The following is a 19,973-nucleotide window of genomic DNA, read 5'->3' on the forward strand; positions in this document are numbered from 1 at the left end:
TATCTCCGAGACCGCCTTCTGCCTCAGATTACCCCCCACCGGCCGATACGCTCCCACAGAGAGGGCCTCCTCAGGGTGCCGTCAGCCAGACAGTGCCGGCTGGCGACCCCCAGGAGGAGGGCCTTCTCGGTTGGAGCTCCCACCCTATGGAACGAACTACCCCCAGAGATCCGGGTGATTCCGGATCTCCCCTCCTTCCACCGCGCCCTCAAGACATGGCTATTTAAACTGGCAGGACTGGCCTAAGGGTTATTTTTAACTTGGTTTTATAATAATTTTTTTTTAAAAAAATTAATTAAATTATAAAGGCCTTATAATAATATTTTATTTTAATTAACTTTTTAACGTTAGTATTTTTGTAGTTATGTACTTGTTTTTAAAAAGGCTGTAAGCCGCCCTGAGTCCGCAGGGAGAAGGGCGGGGTAGAAATTTAAATAATTAATAAATAAATAAATAAATAAGTACATACACACCCTGATCCTCGATAAACTTGCTATAATTGCAAAGGAACGTTTTCTGGGACTAACCGGTATATATTGCTTTCTTTGTGTGCTTTCAGAAAATGCTGCTGACATAGCCAATCAGCTACTGAATCTTACAGGAGAAGGGCAGCAGTTGACTTCAGACAAAGTCAACGATGTGATCCAGAAATTAAAAAAAATTGTGAATGATGAAGAAATCAATGAATCTTTGGGTTCTACTGTGATGACAATATTTTCTAATATTTTAACTAGTTCTGATAATGTATTGGCTGCATCATCTTCCGAGTAAGTGTTACTGGAAGAGGATCAGAGGGTTATGCAGAGTTTTTAAAAAATGTTTATATATTGGTAGTCCATGAAGGACATACAAACCATGTGAAACTTTATCTGCATTTTATAATTAACTCCTCAAGTGAATTATTCAAATCATTAAAGAAATGAAGCCCAATTTTAAGTACCTTAGCATCTCCGTTCATGGGCTTGATAGCAAATCTGCTATTTTGATATTAAACCAGTTTTCGTCTAGGATCATAGCTGTTAAAAGAAGTCATAGTGAAAGGTAGATAAAAGGTGACAGGATGTACTAGTGACACTAATAAACATTCACTAGATTAGATACAAGCAAAAAAGTGTTTCTTTGAATCAAATTACTGTAACACATTCGTTCAAGTAACATCAATTAACTCTTAACTGCAAATGTAATCCAAAGGAACAGATGCCCAGAAAAGAGATGCATTTGTTTGGCTTAATCATAGCTCCCAGCTTGGTGGTAGAATAGAAATTATAGTGCCCAATAAAGCTTTTACAAATTCTCTCCCATTCTGCCCATGCTAATAGATGGGATACAACTGGTTTTGTGAGTAGCTATAATTGTATTGTGGTGGCAACAACTATCAAGAGCCCTGGCTATCTTTCCAGTATCTATCAATTATTGTTTCCCCATCACTATGAGCAAAATTTTAAAAAAAGAGGCCTTAAAAACAAGAAACATCATAATCTATTCTATATTTTTTTTAAAATGTTCAAAATATCACCATTCTAAGAGATAAAAGCAACATTTTCCTTCTCCAGCAGGAAAAAAAGGATAGAGCAAAGAAAGAAGATGATCGGCATATAACTTTTGTTCTCTTTCCCTTCATTTGGGACATACTGTACTTGAGTAGAATTTGCTCACAAATATCTGAATATTTTGTAGTTATGGGGATTTTTTTATAGTTAGGTAAATCTGTGCCAAAAATAATACCTACTAATGCATGCAAAGGTTCTTTAGACTCAAAGTGCTTTTAATCTCATTATTTTAATGAATTTGATACGNTCAAGACATGGCTCTTTCAGCAAGCGGACCTGACCTAGGGTGGATTTTATATTGGGTTTTAAATATTCGGAAGACGCAACAGTAAAATTCGGTTTAATTCGGTTTTAAGGGGGGGATTGCATATATGTTAATGGTTTTAAATATGTTGTGCGCCGCCCTGAGTCCCTGTGGGAGAAGGGCGGCATATAAATTAAATTAATTAAATAAATAAATAAATAAATAAATACAGGAATTAACTATTCTACATTGACCAAATAAGCAGAAGACATTAAAATAGTAAAGTCAGTTGCAACAGATGAGAAATCAAAATTAATTTAATAGTTTAATAGTTCTGTTCATGGTTTGAAAATAATCTACAGCAGACATGTCAAACACAAGGCCCGGGGGCCGGATGTGGCCCGCAAAGTGGTTTCATGTGGCCCGCAAAGCTATCCTGGAAACAGTGAGGAAACGGCCCCCGCTGCCTTGGCCCTGGCCCAGGCCGGCCAGGAACCAATGTACAATTTTGTGGTGGCCATCTATGCTGAAACGCATTCAGTCTTAGCTCCATAAGCCTCCCCCCTGCATGGCCTGAGAGGCTCCTCCAGTGGACCATGCCTTGGCACTTGCCCTGGTCCCACCCCCTTCTGCCAGAGATCCTCAGATCTATCCCACTCCTGCCCAGGCCCCCACAGGCACCCTTGACGTGAACGATGTAGAGCTGGCCACATCCACCCAGCAGGCCACACTCCATCCATGCCCACCCAGTAGGCCGCACCCACCCTGGCCACATCCACCCGGCCCCCTGAGGGCAACCGCAATGCTGATGCGGCCCTCAATGAAATTGAGTTTGACACCCCTGATCTACAGTATAACAACTGCAAGCACAGCACCTCTCTGCTGTTCATTCATTCATTATTGTCATTTTTCAGTTTCCTTTGTGAGTCTGAAAAAATGCCATTATATTAAGAATTATATTGAAAACATACACCTTTAATGCTTCAATGAATATCAGAAGATTGATTGTACTGGTCTGAAATCCAAAACACTTTTTCCATATTATTTTCAAAGCATGCAGTTCACGGATGTTCTTCAAGTTCACCTTTAACTTGGCCCTGGTAAAAATGGTACAGCAGAAACAAAATAATGGGGAAACTGAGGCTTCTTGAAGCCATTTGCACTTGTTTCCTCACAGATTAACAGAATGAGTAAAAACTATTTATGATTGAGAAAAGTTCTGTATACTTTTGTGCTGAACCTTTATTCTCAGTACCTTGTGCCTTATGACCCATGCCACAAGAAGCAAGGACGTTATGCAAAGGATTTGGTGGCTGATCTGGGAAGGAATTAACATCTGGGACAATGGCCCTAGAATAGTACTGCAAAATAGTAATGGAATTCGGGCAAAGCCAGATCAGAGTTAGTTTGACTAGAAATGGGCCATTACCTGAGCAATACCCTAACTTAGAGACAATAGGGCTGAGCAGCATAGTGAGCTTTGAATACCACATTGCAAGCCATCAATTCAGATCCAAGGACATTTGGAATCATTTGGTGTTCAGTCCTGATCCACACATTCCTGATTTGTTACGATTATCATATTATAAATTAGTTTAAAATGTATAGATTTTAAAAAAAACACCACAGATACTAATTTCTCTCTGGTTCTAGATGATTTTTGTCTCTAATTGGAAAATACATTTGTATTCAGTGATGTACATTTTGTTTCATAAATGCTCATCCCATTAGGTATTTGTAAGTAAAAATAACTTGGTCTAAAATTAAACCTGACTCATTCAGACCAGTCTAACAACTTTTACTAGGAAGCTACAGTGTTAAATATTTAAATAAATATAAATATTTAATATTTATTTGCTACGTATATGTAGGGATGTGGGTCTATACATATGTTGTTCATAGTATGTTTAGGTGTGTGTCATGTATGTGTTTCACTTTGAGAACGGGCAACTAAATTTCATTTTTGATGTGTGCCTTTGTGCCCACAGTACAAAAAATGACAATAAAGGTTATCTTATCTCTAATGGTTGTTTTTTGTTCATTTGGTTGGTTGGTTGGTTCACTGCTTTTCATTTGCTCTTGTAGAAAAATGTGAGGCTCAGGAACAGCCTCTAAATTACTTTTGGAGAGAAACCAGACCAGAAGAGACTGCCACCACTATCTGCTATGACAGCTCTACCCAAATTGCATCACGAACATGGTAACCACTCAGAGATCATGAGATGCTTAGTGGTGATACTGAGATGAAGTATACTACGGATATAATTAAAAAGTGACAGATATAGGTTTTTAAAAGTAAAGAAGTAAAAGATACAAAGGATTTAAAATAACACAGAAGGACTATGTGATTTCATAAGAACATCCATATATTGATTGCTAATGTTTTCTGTTCTATCTTAGCTTTCTAAACCTGAAAAATTATACATCTCATTGGGGTATTCCTGATCTTAGAAACTGCACAGGTAAGGGTTTGTGTATCTGCCCCATCTATTTGTGTATTTGTGTATCTGCTCCATCCATTTGAAATATTTCTTTTCCAAGCTTCAAACACCTCTGGGTCTCACCAAGAAAAGTTTTTAGATATTAGTCACTAATATAAAATTCTTTAATGCTTTACTGAAGAATTATGCCGTTTTGTTAGACTCTAAAGCACAATCCATGTTTATTTTAGATATATACAGCAAACAACATATGTTTATATAGCATAAATATTTAAATTCTACTCAGAATATTCTATCAGGTTGAGTTTTTTTTATTCCTACTGAACAAAAATCAGAATATTTTTAGCATTTGGCCATGGGAACTTGGCAAAAATCCTCTCACTCCATTGTTTATTACCATAGCACCACATGAATAATTTAGGTGGCAGTCCCACTGACTAGGACTAGACTCCCATCATGCATGCCACAGCACGATACTGGTCCAAGGACCGGGGGTTGGGGACCCCTGATTTAGCATATTAACGCTAATAAACTAATCTCTCTCCTTAGATATTTCAGCTACCATGTACATTATGCAGCAGTCCCATAAGCAGTGGATGATAGAACTTTATAACACAATACAAAACCAACACCAACACCAAATCATGCTAGCTTTATAGCTGATAGGTAGAACAAACGAATTCCAAAATCCAAAGAATGAAAGAAACAATCAAACACAGGCAAACAACACCGAGCAAACTGTCCAAAGCCATCTCCAATCTCCATTTTTAATGGCACTCTGGAAGCTCTACTACAGCAGTACACACTAAGTACATACACACCCTGATCCTCGAAAAACTTGCTATAATTGCAAAGGAACATTTTCTGGGACTAACCGGTATATATTGCTTTCTTTGTGTGCTTTCAGAAAATGCTGCTGACATAGCCAATCAGCTACTGAATCTTACAGGAGAAGGGCAGCAGTTGACTTCAGACAAAGTCAACGATGTGATCCAGAAACTAAAAAAAATTGTGAATGATGAAGAAATCAATGAATCTTTGGGTTCTACTGTGATGACAATATTTTCTAATATTTTAACTAGTTCTGATAATGTATTGGCTGCATCATCTTCCGAGTAAGTGTTACTGGAAGAGGATCAGAGGGTTATGCAGAGTTTTTAAAAAATGTTTATATATTGGTAGTCCATGAAGGACATACAAACCATGTGAAACTTTATCTGCATTTTATAATTAACTCCTCAAGTGAATTATTCAAATCATTAAAGAAATGAAGCCCAATTTTAAGTACCTTAGCATCTCCGTTCATGGGCTTGATAGCAAATCTGCTATTTTGATATTAAACCAGTTTTCGTCTAGTATCATAGCTGTTAAAAGAAGTCATAGTGAAAGGTAGATAAAAGGTGACAGGATGTACTAGTGACACTAATAAACATTCACTAGATTAGATACAAGCAAAAAAGTGTTTCTTTGAATCAAATTACTGTAACACATTCGTTCAAGTAACATCAATTAACTCTTAACTGCAAATGTAATCCAAAGGAACAGATGCCCAGAAAAGAGATGCATTTGTTTGGCTTAATCATAGCTCCCAGCTTGGTGGTAGAATAGAAATTATAGTGCCCAATAAAGCTTTTACAAATTCTCTCCCATTCTGCCCATGCTAATAGATGGGATACAACTGGTTTTGTGAGTAGCTATAATTGTATTGTGGTGGCAACAACTATCAAGAGCCCTGGCTATCTTTCCAGTATCTATCAGTTATTGTTTCCCCATCACTATGAGCAAAAATTTTTTAAAAAAGAGGCCTTAAAAACAAGGAACATCATAATCTATTCTATATTTTTAAAAAAATGTTCAAAATACCACCATTCTAAGAGATAAAAGCAACATTTTCCTTCTCCAGCAGGAAAAAAAAGGATAGAGCAAAGAAAGAAGATGATCGGCATACAACTTTTGTTCTCTTTCCCTTCATTTGGGACATACTGTACTTGAGTAGAATTTGCTCACAAATATCTGAATATTTTGTAGTTATGGGGATTTTTTTATAGTTAGGTAAATCTGTGCCAAAAATAATACCTACTAATGCATGCAAAGGTTCTTTAGACTCAAAGTGCTTTTAATCTCATTATTTTAATGAATTTGATACGTATGCTTGAATTTAGAGCTATAAAGACAATTGATGCCTTGGCATTGAAGATTCAGTTTACAGGTCCCTCCATGAACATCTCAACCCGAAACATAGCACTTGGAGTTTCATCCTTGAATTCATCTTTATTCAATGGCTCTTCCTTCAGTGTTGGTCCCCAGAACAATGCTTCAGATTTTCAGGTATATCAAAAACATTTGCATACTGTATAAACCATTCAGGGTTATTTTCAAGCAAGATACGTTGACAGGAATGTAACTGATTAATTCAGTGATTTATGCCAAATTAGTCAATTCAAGGCAGGGATGAGCAACGCATACTATGTAATCCAAATGCGCTTACCACTCCATTTGTAGCTTCCAACACTCCCTAGAGTGACTGGGACCAGATGTTTGTAAGAAGGAGAGTTTGGGAGGCTTTTAAAAGCTAAAAAGATGTCTTGCAAGGTAAAGCACCTATTTTACTCCTTAAAAATTGCTGCCATCTTTCATCCCCAAAAAATACCTGTTAGATTTTTTTTCCCCATGGGATGTTTAAGGGCAAATGAGTTCTTTAAGCCCTTAAATATTGTTATGGTCAAAACATGACTCACCTAAAGCAACCAAATCATACTGAAGACACAATGTAATTTTATTTACATGCAACAATATATACTGGGCTCCCAACAAAGCATTGACTCTCTGCTGAACAAGCGTGAGCAAAAGCAGAACCAGAGCTTGTATATCTTTGGCCCACTACATAGCAAAGACAAAGAAAATGACAAACACAGTGTGGAATGTTTTAGATAAATCCATCCATGTGATCTTATTATTTATCCCATTCTACTAGGTCAGCATGCTACCCATACTATCTTTGAGATATGGTCAGTGAATAGAAACAATTTGGTTTACTGGGCCACAGGTTCCTGACTGATTCTTCTCCCTGCCACCACCCAGGGTCAATTCAGCTTTCTGGGAATGTTTTCCTACAAGGACATTTTAAGTAGTTACAGGAGGGGAACCTCATGGGTTTGATAGTGAATGCAACTGACATGGGGAGGTTACATTTTGGCCTTAACAGTGTGCATCATAAAGCCTCAACAATTTAGTCTTAGTCTCTCTGAAGATGTTATATGGCATTGTGGGCCACCGTCTCTGTGGTTCCCAGCAAGAAACGTAAGCAGTATCTGTTTCTAGGTTGAAGAATATGATCCATCTCTGATTTAAGGCTTTGGGGCTATGTCCTATCCGATAAGGGGTTTGAGCTAGTTTATGCAGTATTGTTGTGTTGTATATACTGTTCCTTCAACATTCAACAGCAAGTTAAATAAAAGGACTGAGACAAGATATTAGAATTTGAAAACTAGTACTATTCTGTGGTAAACATTATATCTGGCCCATGCTGAAAGTAGTCTAATCTATTAAGATTTATGAGTTGAGCAGCTTGTTAGGGTAGGCTCAAGGACTTATTGCAAATATTAATTGTTGGTTCACTGGGAGGGACTCTCTTAATTATTTACTTCTCAGTCAATGCAAACCAAAATATATTTAGCACTATTATCCACCTGTTAAATTAGGTAAACAATAGCTTTGAAAAAATGATAAGTTGATCTTGTAGAACATGAATTATATCAACTTCTAAATGAAAATATTTTTCAATAAATTAACATTAATGTTGATTTTTAAAAATAAACAATATTAAATTGATATTTATGTTTAATAGAGAAGATTTTAAAATTTTCTTTACAAGGACATAATCTTATAAACTGAAACAAAATAAATATTGATTTTCATAATGCTGAAGAAGGGCTAAAACTTATTATTAACTAAATAATTAGGAATCAAATAATACCAGTATATTCCCTCATGCAACATGGTAAATAGTTTCGATTTTTATTTTGATAGTTTTTTTTTGTCATTTTTCTGTTTTAGATTGATTTTGATCAAAACCAAGAAAATTCTCTTGCTACTGTTTCTTTGCCTCCAAGTTTGCTAAATAATTTAAGTCAAGAAGATCTTGAAGCAATATCCAGGGTTCAATTCACTTTTTTCAATAAAAATGGACTCTTCCAGGTAGGCATCAATATGTTTAATGGTTACGTAAAGAACATAGCAATACTGAAATTTATCTTGGTAATTTTGGTGAGATGGTACTGTTTTTATGACCCTATGTATATATTTAGAGAGAGGAATAGCAGGATGACATTCATTTTACGTCTATGTGCTCATTATCTGATAAAACCTTTTGAAGATTCTTTCTGTGATTGGCAAATGTAGTAAAAGACCTTTCTACTGTAAAGGCCAATTTAGATGTGAAGTGAATTACATGATGAAATTAATGGGTAGTTTTTTAAAAATATCAATAGTGGCTCTTTTTCTTTCCATTGCTTTAATTTTTGTTGGTTTATTCTTCTTTTTAACCTTGAGTGGCCTAGTGATCTAGAGGTGGAGCTCTCACCTCAGAGTCAGTAGGCTGTGAGTTCGATACTAGGTAGCGGCAGATATTTCTCTTTCTGGGCGCAATGAGTAATTGTCTGCTGTGAACTCTGCGTAGATGTCGGGAAGAGCATCCAGCCAGTAAACGTTTAGCTCCAGTCAGTTGCATTGACCCCATCCCCAAGCAACGGATTGCAGGGTCATTAAAAGAAAAAAAAATATTATTTTTAACCTTGGTATTTAAAAAACAAGTCTTGATAATTTATTTGGTAAGTTTAAATAAACTTATAAAATGCACAGTTACAGGAGAGGAAGCTAAAGAATACAAGAACTGCAGGATTTAAAAAGAAAATGTAAATATTTCCTTGATATGCAGGCATTATCTTTATGAGCTTTCTTGAGTTCTGTGATCTACTAAAGAGATCCTGCTTTTCATGTCGAATAGTCTTGGAATGTATTACTCAGTGAAATACATATGGGCCTCTTTATTTCTGGTTTTTAAAAGAATTTTGAAAACATTATTATTCCACTCTGTTTGATTAATTTTACTGGTGTTTTGTTTTGTTTTTGCATGCTTTCTTATGGTGCAATATGCCTGAAAGGCAAGATAGAAATGTCTTCATAAATAAGCATTTACATTTAATTTGGGTAAAATGTTCAAATAATAGGTAATATTAATCTGCCTTAAGATTTTATAAAGAATATATGCAGTCAACAGCATATTCATACAATAGATTGTCCATGTCCAATAGAAATAAATCCTGAGTGATACATGGGATTGAAATATAATCTGTTTTGTTCAAAATAGAATTCTGGTGCTACTAAACTCAGTTTAAATGTCAGTATTTGTTCATAAGTACAAGATTGGATAGGTACAATAATAATGCCTAATCTCCTTTCTTGTTTGTTCAAATAGTTTTATTAAAGATTACAATTACAATAGTAAAGCGAATGCAAATGAAAAGAAAGGTTAAAAAAGAAAGAGTAAAAGGTGCAAAGAGAAAAGAAAAAAGATATAAAGATTAGAAAGAAAAAGAAAAGTAAGAATAAAGAAAAATATATAAAGAAATGACTTCCAATTTTCTCCATAAGACGTATAAACAATTTTGGTAACTTCTCACCTTTATTACAATTAAAGGTGAGAAGTTACAATTAAATTACAATTAAACTAAATTACAATTAAATTAAATTTTCTTCCATATCCATCTCGTATCCATAAACAAAACTTCATCATTACAATCATTAAGGGTTGCCAAAAATAACAACAGATCAATTAACTTTGATCAAAATGAAGTAAAAGGAAAGAATATAAAGTTGCTCTAACAAATCTTAATTTTAGTCCATTGAAATAATGTCATAGAGCTTGATATCTTTTTATTTCTTTATCCCTTCTCACAAGATTATTCAAAGTTTTAACATCCCATTTGTAATGTATAAAAAATAATCCCAGTCATTATCTTGATTTTTTTGTATATCCTTTTAAACTATTGAAACATCTTTTTCTTTTCTACTATATGTCCAGTGTATCATCCTTTTTCATATAATTTTCATAGCCTGTCATTTGTAAATCGACCTTTAACTGAGGCTCTTTCTCGTCAAGTAAAATTTGTATAACAACATTTAGACACAGTCTATCTATAGAGGCAGATAATGCTATTGACATTGTTAATATTAACTTTTAACGCCATTTTTCAAAATTGTCTTTCAATATTTCCAGTGCTGGAATATTTTGTACCATTCTGTAACTGTTAATCAAGTTTATGTGTTTTTCTCCTTTAACATAAACCTTTAGTTTCCTCTAGTGTCCAATTTTTAAAATCTTATGTGTTTTATAAAAATTCAAAACAGTTCAATTCATAATTAAATCCAAAACCTTATTTCAAATTTATGTGGACCCTTTATCAGTTGATCACTTTCTAAAATCAAAGTTTTAATTAGTTTTAATTTCAATTTTTTTTAAAGTTTCTTTTGTTAAGACTTTAAGGTAGACTCACCCGGTGTTTTCAGATTCCAGAAGTTTGTAACAGCTGAAAAGTAATTGATAAGTAATTTCCAAATGTGATTAGGAAAGGAAATATGGGTATTTTGTGTCCTTTTAAAGTTGCTGGCCATGGTTTGAACAAGATGGCTACTCCCTTGTTTCCCAGAGCTCTAAACCTACAAGGGACCACTCTTTTGTGGTCTCCTGGTGAGGAGCAACTCTCTGGACCATTTGTGGATGATGCCCTGTTCTCTCTTTGTCTACACATCAGCTCTTCATTCTTCTCAGAACCATCTTGAGTCTGCCACTTCTTTCTCCTATAAGAGGTCCTGTGTTTTAGAAAACTATGTTTTATATTATACTAAAGCAGAATTCCAGAAAGAAACTTTGTTTGTCAAGAGTTTGTTTCCTACAATTCATTTCTAGTGATCTACAGATTATCTGCATTGTGCTGGAATATATCACAGGGTTGTTTTTTTTATCAGAACAGTACCTAATAATTAAAGATAATATAATTTGATCAATCACCATGACCAACCATTGGCTTTTAATATGTAGAGTTCTTAGTCTACATTTTCAAAAAATGCCTTTACAACAAAGAAATTTACAGTGAACAGGAAAATCAAAGGCATACAATAATTGGAACTGTGTTATGACATCATCCTAATGACACATAATTAGAGAATGTTATTAAGCTTCAAAGGGAGAAGGCAGGTAAAGATTTTCTGGTCTTTTGAACTGTCCTAGTTTGACACGAACTAAATTATCTTCAAAGTTTCTCCCTGTCAGGCCTAGGGGAGAACTAAAAAGTAGGTATTGGTACAAAAACTGAGATGTTTGCTTCCCTGTCCCATTAGATTTACAAAGTATAGTACCATGTTTTGGTATGTGTTGTGCATAAATGGAAAGGAAACAGATGGCTTTACCCAGATTGGATGTACTCTCATAAGAGTTTTTAGCATATAATCTACCAAAAAAAAACCCCTCAACATACTATTTGAGGGAGTACTACATTAAACTGGAAATAGCTTCCCTGCTGATGCATTAAACGTTAATTATGTTATGTATGAGTGTTAACAAACCACTAGATCTTTTTCTTTCCATCTCTTTATCAAAAGATATAATGAGTAAAGTTTGGAAGGTAACTATAGTCCTTGCTTAGTCCTAGTTTAGATTGCAAATCAGGTTTAAACCATGCTTATGTGAAGTGGTGTATTGAAATAATTGGATGATAATTTAATGATAATTTAGATAGGCAGCTTGTGAATACACGTCTGAATTTTTGAAGTGGGTGCGGGGGTACAGGATTTGAAAACTGTATGTCCCTTTTGGATGTTCATGATAGGATAATGTATAAAGTAGTAAAACTGAAGATAAGTACGATCTCCTTTCTGTAAGACAGGTTTTGTTAATAAAAGGAAGCTGTTCTATCTTTAATTAGGAACTAATCTAATTATATCATTGGATATCAATCAGTATTGTTTGTGAATTAACTCCAGTTGGCCTCCCAAAAAATGTCAAAAGGGAAACATTTTCTTAGAATGACTGAAAAACTACACATTGCAGCAGTAAGGGAAATAGACTTTCTGGGAGGAAAAAGTCTTTTAAATTAATGAACAGGATGTTCTTATAATCAAGTAATGTTAAGCATTATGTACTGGCAATATTTGTTCTGGTAACGTGAAGAAATAAATTTATGAAGTCTTGTTTCTATTATGGGGGGTTTATAAAATAATGTTTTCCTATGGAATCTTTAAATTAATATCCTAAAGGATCCAGAAACTCCTTCCAATTTAACCAGTTACGTGGTAGCATGCAGTGTGGGGAATACTACTATCCGTGATCTCAAGGAGGCTGTGAAAATTACAATCAAGCATACATTCAAACATGATCACATACAGGTAAGAGATCTTCAGCTTTTGTTTAAAATATAATTAATTAAGTTAGAGCAGGACAATGTTCATTTGTCTGTACTGAGCAGGAGGGCAAAACAAAATGGTTTTTAGAAACAGAAATACTTCTACATAACACATGTATTGGCAACTCTGAATTATTTTCTGTGGCCCCAGAATTGCTTTTTTTCCTCCAAAATCAAACCTGAAATCAGAAAGCTGGGGGACAAAAGGGAAGGTAAAATTTCTTGCCCTCTGTGAATTGAAAATGGTGTACATAAAGTTACAGGGTAACTCTTAGAATAACTTAAACATAAATCAGAAACTTTGTTTTTCCATGGACCCCATTCACAAAAAACTCTGTTGTTTATGATAGCTACATGGCTGCTTGTTCAAGTAAACATATGAACGGCAAGTATATCCTTAAAGAAATGTGTTAGCATTCTTTTTTCTTCACTAATGAGAGAGGCTATGTGTAGGTTCCAGTTGAATGTACAGGAATCCACTTACCATTATGTCTGTTCTTTTTCACAACTGTTAATGGGAGAAATTAGAGAAAGAAAAGAGCATAATGACAAGTACAGCAGCTTTCACTACTTTTTCTTGCTGTGAATCTACAAAGCAAAACAATAATACCAGGGCTGATCCTATCATGTAAATTAGGAGTCACTATGTGGGAGGAAAGTGACCTGAAATACAGGAACATTTTCAAGAACAATCAACTTTTGCTAGAGAGGATTCCATTCCTTAATCCACTGTCACCAATTAACTCCTGCAAGTGCTTTTTATTTTTTCATTCACATTCGCTCTTTGTTAGAGGACTAAGAGTTCAATAATTTCTAATCCTGCCGCTTTGAGACAGTCACAGAATTACAAAGTCATTTTTCCCAACGAATGATTTCCTCACTAATTTCAGAAAAATGGATTTTCTTCAGGAGAGCATTACAGAACTAAAGGGTTAAATTCCACAATGTCTGCTTTTCTCCAGTAGTTATCCAACTGATTAAATGTGCATTGTTTAGAAGTTTGGGTTTTTAATTGAAAATGCTCATTTAAGATTGTTTCTAATTTGTTCTTTAGTTCTTTATCTGTTTACAAGAATAGAACAATAAATGTAAATAAATGTAAATGGCGAATTAGCTTCCTTGCTTAATTAATAACATAAGACATTACTTTTTAATTCATGTACCTAATGGAGATGCAATTTTGTTTTTTTGTTGTGTTTGTTTAATTTATAGAACGCTCCTAATACTACTTGTGTTTTTTGGGATATGAACAAGAACAGTAAGTTTATTTTTTTTCTTCTTCTTTGATATGCAAAATATGGGGCATTTCTGAAAACTTTTTATCTACTTAGCAGTAAGACAATTCACATTCAAATCTACTAATAATTTATACAAGAGGTAGAGTCCAAAAGTTTAATCTATCAGTGGCACTGAGCCTCCCTCTGGTGGTGAACTCTTTAATACAATCCAATTATGTGATATAATCAAACCATCCATTATAGATGAATAGTTTCCGTGTATTTCTTTGGGATTTGCCCCTTCTGTAATCTTGTTGCAATTCAGACCACACTCAGGAATCAGAAAATAGACTGGAAAGTGTTTACAACTAAGCAACTTCTCCTATACAAACTGGAAAGTGATTATAACCAAGCAACTATCCCTATACAGATACTTTGTTTTCTAGAGTAATGAAAAGGTGTGTTGATGGAAGGCAGTTGTTGGAAGTCTTGAGATGCATCCAAATCAACACAGGTTAGATTTTACACTGAAGGAGCTATTTCAAGTAATGGATCATGCATTATGAAGGATAAATAGATGGGACATAGTCGTCCATACCCTTTGTCAGGGCACAGTTAAACTTCATCCATAATTTTTTGGTCCGCTTTTGTGTAGCCAACTAGAAGGATTGATAATATTAAAGTAACATTTTGCTGAAAGTATTTAGTAATCATTCACAGCAATTGTGAACAGTTTTTGAATCCTTCCATTTAGAACAGGTTTAGAAGCATACTGTCATCCATTGAGGTAAACTGCTGAATGTTTTAAATTATCTTGTTGCCCATCTTGCTATCACAGTTGTAGGAACCTCTTCAGTGACAGTCAACAATGTCAAAATGAGAAGTACAACCAAGCAATTGAAGCACTCCCCTTTTTTAATATGCATGTCATGTATCACACATCAAATTGGCAATGCTTCAGTTGCTCAGTCACACTTGCCATTTTGACATCGTTGACTGTCACTGTAAACGCCCCTGCAGAATCAGCTTGGTAAACCTACTGTATGTTTTATCATTTCATCATATTTGTTCTAGTTGCCCAAACTGTGATAAAGCAGGGAAGGGACCACTATAGAAGAGAGCAGTGTTTACTACCCACAACGTAAATTTTAAGATAACATAGATTTTCCCCCTGCCAAAATAAAAAATATCCATCTCTGTTCATGGTCTTCCCTTAAATGGGACAGATAAGATTGGGATTCGAGGTTCAGCTTTTTCTTCTAAGTACCATCAGCTTAAAAGAATAGTATATTTCTTAATACGTTGTATATATTAAATGCTGTATCCTTCTTACAAAGATTTACTGGGCTATCTTTTTAATTCTTTAAGTAATTGCTAATACACTTTCCATTTCTGTGCAGTTTAATGTTTGATCTTGTCTGCCTCTTTCATTTTGTCCATTTTTGCTTACATCTTTATTTTATTTTTTTTATTTTACTGCATTATTTTTTAATAATTATTGTAAGCTATTTTCATATGTTGTGCATATGAAATGTGCGTGAAAAAAATTAAAGATGATGATGAGGATGATAAATAATTTCCTTCATTGATTATTCTAGGAGGCCAAGGTGGGTGGAATACAACTGGCTGCTATGCACTTCCAGAGTCAAATGAGAATGAGACTGTCTGTCTCTGCAATCATCTTACACATTTTGGTGTATTGATGGTAAGTGTCATTCTTATTCATTCATAACATATGTTGTATATAATATGTATATGTTGTATATAGTATGTTTAGGTATGTGTCATGTATGTGTTCACTTTGACAGCGGGCAACTAAATTTCATTTTTGATGTGTGTCGTGCCCACAGTAAAAAATGACAATAAAGGTTATCTTATCTTAACATTCACAAATTGCTATCTTTCTTGAGGTATTTTTGTAATTTTACTTAAATGAGCTTCTTTTGAATATACCAAACATTTCATGAAACATTTTTATTCTTTTACTCTGAATTGTAGTATTCTTGATACCACACAATATAGTATTAGGCATTACAGTAGATGGGAATGTATCATTGAATGTTATCTACACAGGAAAACATATGAGAAACACATCCTCATCAGCAATATTCAGCATTGATAGAGGCATCATATGCTTTCATTTATTCTGCTTTGATCCCTATGCAAACAGTTAATAATACAACATAGAGGACTATATATAGTTATTTTGCATTTTCTTACATATTCTGGTCCAGAGTGAGAATCTGGTATAGGAATTGTATTTCTGTTGCTGTTTTAAAAAAATAACTTTTCTGGAATTCATGTGACTATTTTCCTTTTTTTAAAAAAAAACCTTTTTTGCCCTGTTGAACCATCTGCTGGCAAGGAAAAGATGTATTAAATACTGAACTTCTTAAAAATCTATGATAACTTTTTGACAATGAGCTCTTTTCAGTAACCATTTCAACTTTTGTTTTGATATTGACAACTTCTGAGATATTTTGGTGATTTTTCTCTTATAGGTTAAAGTTAAGTTGGTACATAAAAATTTTCCTGGTTTAAATTATTATTTTTTAAAGTAAACTAGGTTTCAAATACTAGGTTACAATGTAAGAATGAGTTTTTTCCCTACTTCTTCCTTCCTACTTCCCTCCTATGGTTCTGTGTGGGTCCCTAACCCACAAAGTTAATATATGGCTCCCATAGGCTTAGTAATGTTGCAAGCTTTTCTGTTCCCTTCTCAAGACTGTGTTACATTCTGCTTCCATATTTTTGTCAAAAAGGAGATCATTCTTTGAAATAAATTCAATGGGTCCTTTCTCTTGCTGCGAATACTTTTGTAAAGGTTTTAGAAATGAAGACAGGGAAAAGTCTATAGAATCCTGGCAGCATTCCAATATGAAAATTTTAATATTTTGGGGCCAGTTCTTTAATTTGAGTATCCCAGTAACACTTCCAGGAATATTTCTGTGCAGAAATGTCTGACACTTCCCAACTTACAGCTGCATTTAAGGCAGGATGAGGCAGCGGAGCCCATTACCAGGCAGATGTTTACACCTCTTTAGTGGCTGCTTTAGTATAGAACACTTTCTGTCTCTTTCAGCAGAGTTAACATCACCAGCCTCAGAAGCTGTCAATATCGTAGTTCAGTATTTTTTCTGAAATGTTTAATGCTGGAAAGACTATACTTACTTACTTGCCTGGGGGGAAGTCTATGGAACTCAGTGAGACTTCAGTATAAATAGATATGAGTGTAATTGTGCTGTAAGAGTCACATTCTGGTATGGCCACTTTTACAAGCATGTTCACGGTTGTTCCGAGAAAGTGATCCTGTAGATCAGGAGTAGGCAACCTCAGCTCTTTTAAGACTCGTGGACTTCAACTCCCAGAATTCCTGAGCCAGCATGGCTCAGCTTGGAAACCTTTCCCTTTCCCCTCAGCATGGCTGGCTCAGGAATTCTGGGAGTTGAAGTCCACGAGTCAAAAAAGAGCCAAGATTGCCTACCCCTGCTGTAGACAGAAACTGCAGATTGTCCACCCCTGCACTGTAGTGAATCTTCAGTCAGATCTGTGTGAATGGAAAGTCTAAAGGTGACATCACTATCGCATCCCATACAAATAGCATGTTCTTAAATCTGACCCGTGGTTTTAATTAAGTGAAAGCAATTTGTAGAGGTGGGAAATTTTGTAGTTGAGAAATAGCAATGAAATCTGTTCAATCCCATTTTCCCACATAAGATTACCTTCCTTTTAGCCTTTGTAATATTTCCACAAGATTCCAGTTGCGTGTTTAACTTCTGATAAATATTTGAGGCCTGATTGGGAGAAAATAATCTGAATGGGTGACCTTGTGGAAGAAAATATTCTTAAAAACTTTAGGATACCAATCCTCATTTTATTCATTTAATCACTTTATGTGGCCACCCATCTTGCTGTGATTACTTTGGGCACATTACAAAAGAAGCATCTATAAACAACAATATAAGAAGCGTATAATTAGCCCAGGAAAAACCCAATCAACAAGTAAACAGCAACATCTCATTACAAAACAGCCAGTAAGCAATCCTTCTACTTGCAGTCTTCTATTTTCTCAGCATTCCTTATAAATCAGGATTTTTTCCCTCTTATAAGTGGAATCTTTCTTTATAAAAAAAAGTCTAGAAAGTTTAACAGTCTTGTCATTTTGGTGTGTGAAAATTTATGCCGGTGTTCTTTTATAGAGCCGTTTGGGAACTTCAGTTTGAGTACTATGTTCCAGATTGGAAAAATGAAAGGAGATAAAATACTTTAAAACTTGGATTTGTTCCTGGGCATAGGGGTCTCCTTTCATTTTCCCAATCTGGAACATAGTACTCAAACTGAAGTTCCCAAACGGCTCTATAAATTTTCACACACCAAAATGACAAGACTGTTAAACTTTCTAGACTTTTTTTTATAAAGAAAGATTCCACTTATAAGAGGGGAAAAATCCTGATTTATAAGGAATGCTGAGAAAATAGAAGACTGCAAGTAGAAGGATTGCTTACTGGCTGTTTTGTAATCTACATGACAAAATGACATAAACTATAGTGGTTTGCATTCACCGCTCATTCCAACTGATATACAACATAGCCTCTGACTTCAGAAAAAGTAGGAAGGAAACCAAAGGTAAGACAGCAAAGTATTAAATATATTATCGGCAGTACTTTTGGCCAGATTGCCTATGACTTTCATCTATGTTGTTGTCACAGGAGAAAATAAACAGTTTTCAAAAATGTCTTTCTAACAGTTTATATACTTTGTTTTTTTTCTGTGTAGGATTTGCCAAGAACAGCTTCACAAATAGATTCTGTAAATACCAAAGTCCTCACTTTCATAACATATATTGGTTGTGGAATATCGGCCATATTTTCTGCTGCAACTCTTCTGACATACATTGCTTTTGAGTAAGTGTTTGTTAAATAATAATTTTAATTATACCACAGTAATACATTTCAATCTAATCATTGTGTGGAGAGAGTCACAAGATCAGTGAATATGAGAAATCAGGAAAACTTCATAAAAGTAAAACCTGATCCCTAGTCTGCTCTTACAGCAGGTAGATACAGTAAGACATACATTTTATTTGTGGCAGGAATGTGATTTTGATGTTGCAAACAAGCCAGAACAGACACCTAATAATAAAATGGCTAAATAGTTGTTTAATTCCTCAACTAGCTAAATAGTTGTTTAATTCCTCAACTATCATATTAAAATCCAGCTCTTACTTATTTACTGTCTCTAATATACATGCCCATATATCACACACACATAAGTCCATATGATGCCTGAAATTATTTTAGAGATTCAGACATGAAGTTTTGCCTTCCTGATAATATCCTGGTTTCTATGGAAAATAGAATCAAACCCAAATTACAAAACAATCTGCTATAGATACCACTTAAAAGCAAATGTATATATGTTACTTTCTCAGTGCACAAGTTTATAAACGGACTTGCCTTTCATCAATAGAGATGAGTGCATCTGTGTGTTCTGTTATGGCCTAAATAACTACGAGATTCAAAAAAATGTCAAAAATCAATGGGGTGGAATTCTTACTTGATTGTAATTTTGCTATCCATTTATCGCCAGAAAACTGCGAAGAGATTATCCTTCTAAAATCCTAATGAATTTGAGCACAGCTTTGCTATGCTTAAATCTGGTCTTTCTCCTTGATGGTTGGATTGCATCATTTGACATAGATGGCCTCTGCGTAGCTATTGCCGCTCTCCTGCATTACTTTCTTCTGGCAACTTTTACCTGGATGGCCCTTGAAGCTGTTCATATGTATATAGCTCTAGTAAAAGTGTTCAATACTTACATTCGACGATACATATTAAAATTTTGTGTCATTGGTTGGGGTAAGTAAGGCTCTTTTACAGTTTTTGTTTATAAATTACATTATTCTAGCTCTTGAAGTCAAAGAGGGACAACAGAAGTTCAGTAGATATATGGGAATTATTTTGGGTTTCCTAGTTTTTCTATCCCTCCTTTCCGCCTTCATTTTTGGCTAAATTAGTACTTTTTATAAGTTGCAGGATTGTCCTCAAGTAAGTTCTGGCATT

General features: G+C 34.8%; 1 protein-coding gene across 1 annotated transcript in view; it reads left to right on the top strand.

The window, feature by feature from the left end:
- The window catches only part of ADGRG6 (adhesion G protein-coupled receptor G6), a 71,036-nt gene that overhangs the window by 32,518 nt on the left and 18,545 nt on the right, over positions 1-19,973 (top strand). Inside the window, exons 10-21 of the mRNA XM_015815310.1 lie at positions 560-767; positions 3,047-3,195; positions 3,880-3,994; positions 4,195-4,256; positions 5,143-5,350; positions 6,398-6,563; positions 8,292-8,432; positions 12,549-12,677; positions 13,907-13,952; positions 15,510-15,616; positions 18,688-18,815; positions 19,501-19,769. Of these exons, the coding sequence (XP_015670796.1) occupies positions 560-767; positions 3,047-3,195; positions 3,880-3,994; positions 4,195-4,256; positions 5,143-5,350; positions 6,398-6,563; positions 8,292-8,432; positions 12,549-12,677; positions 13,907-13,952; positions 15,510-15,616; positions 18,688-18,815; positions 19,501-19,769 (1,728 nt within the window). The remainder of the gene's footprint in view (positions 1-559; positions 768-3,046; positions 3,196-3,879; positions 3,995-4,194; positions 4,257-5,142; positions 5,351-6,397; positions 6,564-8,291; positions 8,433-12,548; positions 12,678-13,906; positions 13,953-15,509; positions 15,617-18,687; positions 18,816-19,500; positions 19,770-19,973) is intronic.

The sequence above is a fragment of the Protobothrops mucrosquamatus genome, unplaced genomic scaffold, assembly GCF_001527695.2.
Source record: "Protobothrops mucrosquamatus isolate PMUCROS unplaced genomic scaffold, P.Mucros_1.0 scaffold335, whole genome shotgun sequence".
Classification (NCBI taxonomy): Eukaryota; Metazoa; Chordata; class Lepidosauria; order Squamata; family Viperidae; genus Protobothrops; species Protobothrops mucrosquamatus.